Here is a 5,766-nt window from a genome sequence, read left to right on the forward strand (position 1 = left end):
GATGGAGATACACAAAGGGAAAACGCTTTGCTCTTATTTATTGGCAGAGCAGCTGTGGCAGTGGCCGAGGGTGGAGCTCTTTCTTCGTTAGAAGCAACAGTCCTTCTCAGACTGAATTCAGCCAGATAAGGAAACAATGTCATTCCCTAGGAATGAATATTTCCCAACAGTGTTCAGATAATGCCTCCTACTGGTGGATATTAGGCCATGAAACTAGAGCCAAAACACTGAGAATGAGAGTAAATTCAAAGTGAACAGCCTCCGTTTTTGTGTTATTTCCATGTGGCTTGGATTGAGAATCAGAAAGAAATTGCGACTCTGCAGATAGTAATAGTCTAGGAATTTTCCAACCAGAGGAATCAACATTAGCAGAAATAGGGTTTCAGCCAATTGATTGAGAGCCATTGAATCAAGCCTCCTAGCCTAGACTTTCATGATGATATTTTTCTCTTGTTGCTTAAGACTTTTGCACTTTGACTTAAGATCTGGAAGATTCATTTTACATCCTCTTTAACTGACTAGTGACTTAAACCAAATTTTAGGAGTTGGGCTATTTGAAATTTATATGGAAAAGTTCAGGGAGAGTTTGAGTTTTGAATGAAAGACAAAGTGAGAAGGGTCCTAATCATTTCTTTCCTAGACTTTCATAGTAACCTCTTGATTGGTATCTCTGCCTTTGACCTCATGACCACCCCCATTCTCAACCCTAAATCCATCCTCTATGCTGACATAAAGGAGATCCCTCTAAAACAGAAAACCAGTTCCTCCCTAGCCTACTCACACCTTTGGGGCTCCCTGTTGCCCACAAATTGATAGATGCCAACTTTCCCTGAACCTCATCATGGTGTTTCATGCCCTTGACATGTTCCTTCTATCTGGAATATCCCCCCACCCCACAACACACACACACCTGACCTTGTCCACCTGGCAAACTTTCACTCAATATTCATAAACAGGGTAGAAGCTTCTTATTCTGTGAATATTTCAAGGGTTGCTACCAAATATATAACATTGTACTTGCAGAGCTTATAGTATTGCAGTTATTTTTTTAATATCTATAGCTCCTCTTTAACTGTGAGCTCTTATAAAACAGGAACTACATCTTATTACATTTTGTATTCTGGGCATAAATACGATGTCAAACACAGAATGGATGCTCACTCAATAATTCGTTTTTCAAATAGTTATCGAACTCCACACTCCACTACACAGTGTGCCAGGCACTGTGCTAGACAGGCACAGTACTCAATGAGTACTATTGAATGAATGGTGAAACTTCTAGTACTTCTAATTATAAATAATTTAAGGAAATTGTCCCCATATCTGTCCTACACTGCTTTTAATTTTAAAATTAAATTAATTAAGGCACTTGAAAGACAACAGTCAAGCTGAAAATTTCCATTAATGAACTTCAGATTCCAGGCCTGTATATTTTGTGACAAGGAAGTCCCTTGGACTGGAAGCCAGGGAACTAAGTTACAATGTAAACTTAGCCATGTCATTTTACTTCTCTGAGTCCCAGTTTACTCATTTGAGAAACTGGAGGTATGCAAGAAATAGTCTCCAAGGCTTCCTCTATCTCTACATTGTAGAATTCTTTCAGCTTTAAAACAGCAGACTTTTTTGAGAAGCTGCGTTATGACTCACTTATGTGCCTCCCACCACTAACCCTTGTTCCTTCTCAGAGGCTTGTCATCCTTCGTGTTACGGCTCCCTCCACTTCCCAAAACACACCCTTGGGTTTAATCTTCCCATGGCACCCTCTGCCCTCTGCTCTGTCGCCTTCCTGTTGTGGCAGGTGTGTCTTGGGTCCCTTCTAATTCAGGATCTTATCCTTTACTAGGCACATGTGACAAACAATATGCTAGTATGCTGATGATTGGTAATATTTTAATTTCTTACCCTCCTAAAGGATATTCACTTTTGAAAAAGATTTTTTCAAAAATGATGCCTTAACTCTAAGTTTCATAAACCATATTATTTCCATAGAAAACTTGTCCTTTAGGATACTCCATGAAAATAAAAGGGTTGAAGGGTTGTCCAAGTCAGAGGGTCAGTAAATTTCAAAGCTGAGTGTGAACCCAAGCTTTCTGACTACACACGCCACGAGCTTAACCATTGTGCCTGGAAAAGGGTATTTGGGTGCCTTACTAACAGTTCTTTGTTCTAGACCAAGTTTTGTAAATTTTTTCCTGTTTACTAGGTTGCTTTCAAGATGTACTTGGGAATTACACCAAGTGTGACCTGTAACAATTCAACCAGAAATGAATTTTCGCTGATTCCAGAAAAGAATCCTCTGGTGGAGTTTGTGGAAGAGCTCCCTGCTGGGCGATCTTCTCTGTGTTACTGCAGTTTACTCTGTGGGATTATCAGAGGGGCCCTGGAAATGGTAAGGCACAGACTCTACTTTGCCAGGTATATTCATTATCTAGTGCAGTGTAACTACCCCCAAATGCAGCCTCTTAAAACAACAAATATTTATTATCTCACACAGTTTCTGAGGATCAGGAATCTGGTAGCGGCTTTGCTAGGTGGCTGTGATTCAAAGCCTTTCACAGCTTAATGCACATGCAGTCAAGCGGTTGGTCAGGGCTGCAGTCTCTGAAGGCTTGACTAAGGCTGGGAATCTACTTCCAAGCTCACTCACATGGCTTCAGTGCCTTTCTCGCAGTTGGTTAGAGGCTTCATGAAGTTCTTTGTCACATAGGTCTCTTTGTAGATCTAATCGCAACAGGTGCTGTCAACTCCGGGACAACGTTGGAGGGAACTACCTGAATGATAGGAGGTGGGGTCATTGTGGGCCATCTTGGAGGCTGGCTTCCACACCTGAATTATTCATTGATTTAACCAAGACAGTGATCAGCATCTGTTAAGAGGCACGGAGCATACACAGATGAACAAAACACAGTTATTGCCCTTTAAGAATCTTCTGTCCAGTAGAGAAGTCAAATGACTTAGGGCCACGGGAGGACCTGGGATGGGGTGGGGTGGAGTGGGGTGGGAGGTGGGCAGGGAAGCTTTCCTACGGAAACTCTGAGCTGACATCTGAAAGATAAAAAGCAGTTAGGTGAAGGTCTTGGGGTAAGAGGAAAATAATATTCCAGGTAAAAGGAGGACCTTGCCCAAAGGCACAAAAATAATATTTTGTTCAAGGGACAAGGAAGTTGAACTAGTTCAGTGTGATTCACACATAGATTGGGGAAAAAAATCAGGTCTGAAATAGGATAAAGAAGTCTCCAGCTTTCATGGGTAGCAGTTGATTATATGTGCTGAATGACAAATATGTATCAGACTTCATATGGTCCCACATATCCAAATAATTTCAATGTAGTCTTTTTGATATTTTAACTGATTTTCAGTTAAAGTATGACAAAGACAAAAAAGATCTTATGGGGAAAAATGAGAGTAAATTTAGCTTCCATATTTCAAAGTGCGCTGTACATCCTTCTATTGGATGGTGAGCATCACAAAAGCATGGTTTTTGCACGCTACAGGAGCAGATAAGTTGGTACACCAAAGTCTATGGTTTAACAAATGCAGGCTGGTTGGCCAGGGAATTCTTAGTGAGAGAAGGGAGTGAGTCAGATAAGACTCAATAAATATTAATTAACTGCCTACTAGACCCAGGCTTTTTCACTTATTATTTGCTTTTACTAGGTATTTTTTAAAACATTTTTATTGGAGTATAATTGCTTTACATTGTTGTGTTAGTTGCTGCTGTATAATCAGCTATACATATACATATATCCCCATATCCCCTCCCTCTTGCATCTCCCTCCCACCCTCCCTATCCCACCCCTCTAGGTGGTCCCAAAGCACGGAGCTGATCTCCCTGTGCTATGTGGCTGCTTCCCACTAGCTATCTATTTTACATTTGGTAGTGTATATATGTCCATGCCACTCTCTCACTTTGTCCCAGCTTACCCTTCCCTCTCCCCACATCCTCAAGTCCATTCTCTAGGTCTGCGTCTCTATTCCTGTCCTGCCCCTAGGTTCTTTGGAACCTTTTTTTTTTTTTTAGATTCCATATATATATGTTAGCATACTGTATTTGTTTTTCTCTTTCTGACTTACTTCACTCTGTATGACAGACTCTAGGTCCATCACCTCACTACAAATAACTCAAATTTCATTTCTTTTTATGGCTGAGTAATATTCCATTTTATATATGTGTCACATCTTCTTTATCCATTCATCTTTCGATGGACACTTAGGTTGCTTCCATGTCCTGGCTATTGTAAATAGAGCTGCAATGAACATTGTGGTACATGACTCTTTTTGAATTATGGTTTTCTCAGTGTATATGCCCAACAGTGGGATTGCTGGGTCATATGGTAGTTCATATGTACAGTGCACTTTGAAATATGGAAGCTAAATTCACTCTCATTTTTTCCCCATAAGATTGTTTTTGTCTTTGTCATAATTTAACTACTAGGTATTTTTCACTAGGTACTTTTGCTTATATCTTATCTATCCCAATGACTTAAAATAGCTGAACAGGTACTCTATTGAGGGTAGGTCAGCAATATGCTGCTCTTATGTGAGTATATATATATATTTCTTTTTCTTTTTTTTTTTGCAGTACACGGGCCTCTCATTGTTGTGGCCGCTCCGCAGCACGTGGGATCCTCCCAGACCGGGGCATGAACCCGTGTCCCCTGTACCGGCAGGTGGACTCTCAACCACAGCGCCACCAGAGAAGCCCAATGTGAGTATATTTTAATGAATAGAGAAGCAAGCCCTAGGGTTTACTTCAGTGTCTGGGAAATGAGAAATGCTTTATCATGGAAATGAAGGCCTGGGTATCAAATATCCATGTCTATAATTTCAATTTTTAATTTTATACTTATAATTTATTTAGTTGGTGTTTTTTCACAGCTCTCAAAGCCATAAGTAATTGCTAAATGTTGTTAGGACAAGTGATTATGTTATTGAGCTAATGACAGAGTGATTTATAGCAAGTCAATTGGAGAAAAATCATTTTAAGAAGCCATTTATCCTTGGAAGTTCTGCTTGGCAAGGCACATTGAGTCAAGGCTATCTCTGAGTTGGGAATTTGTGTTCTTCCTGAGATGGAGCCTTAGTTTAGACCCACAGTGTGAACAAAAAGGGGCCCACATCCTGGGCTTGCCCCAGAATCAAGCAGGTTGAGCCTGTCCTGGACCACCCCTCTCTTTGCAGACTCACACACAGAGCTGACCACAGCCAGATCATCAATGCAGGACGCACAGTAAAGGGCCCTTCATCCACAGAAAAAGCTCTTTTTTTATCATTTTGTAAAGAAAGTCAGCTCTTTATGGGGTAAATCAAACTGAAAATAAAGACAGAAAAAATTAGAGGTTGTTTTTTTTTAAACCTGAATGACTCGGGCTGTTTTGTTTTTTCTTTTTGTCTTTCCTAGGTTCATTTAGCTGCTGATGTTACATTCTTGCAAAACAGACTAAAAGGTGACAGTGTGACAGAAATAGGAATGACATTTCTGAAAATGCTGGTTGAGGAAAAATACAGACGGAAAAAATGAAGAATAGCATGCAAAATGCCACAGGCTGGCTGGCTGAGCAGTTAATATTAGCTGCACAGATAGAGCCATAGAAGTTTTGAATTGTTTAATAGCATGGGGTTTAAAAGACTTATAAATCAGCCAGAAATTTGAAATGCAGGGCACTAAGATTTAAAGCTGTTTTTTTCTTTGCTTGTAAATCACACATTTTCAATCTCGAGTCCGCAAGATTTCATATACAAATAACTCCTTGTAAAATAGTAAGC

The 5,766-nt window shown here is 40.1% G+C and overlaps 1 protein-coding gene across 1 annotated transcript; it reads left to right on the top strand.

The window, feature by feature from the left end:
- Window positions 1–1,149: 1,149 nt before the first annotated feature.
- On the top strand, window positions 1,150–5,521 carry TRAPPC3L (trafficking protein particle complex subunit 3L; the record flags this gene model as incomplete). The annotated part of the gene is made up of 3 exons (XM_082855947.1): window positions 1,150–1,236; window positions 2,204–2,389; window positions 5,402–5,521. 3 exons carry the CDS (start codon window positions 1,150–1,152, stop codon window positions 5,519–5,521), a joined length of 393 nt encoding a protein of 130 aa, XP_082712073.1.
- Between the last annotated feature and the right edge of the window lie 245 nt (window positions 5,522–5,766).

This window comes from Leucopleurus acutus, assembly GCF_964270905.1.
Source record: "Leucopleurus acutus genome assembly, chromosome: 15".
Taxonomy (NCBI): Eukaryota; Metazoa; Chordata; class Mammalia; order Artiodactyla; family Delphinidae; genus Leucopleurus; species Leucopleurus acutus.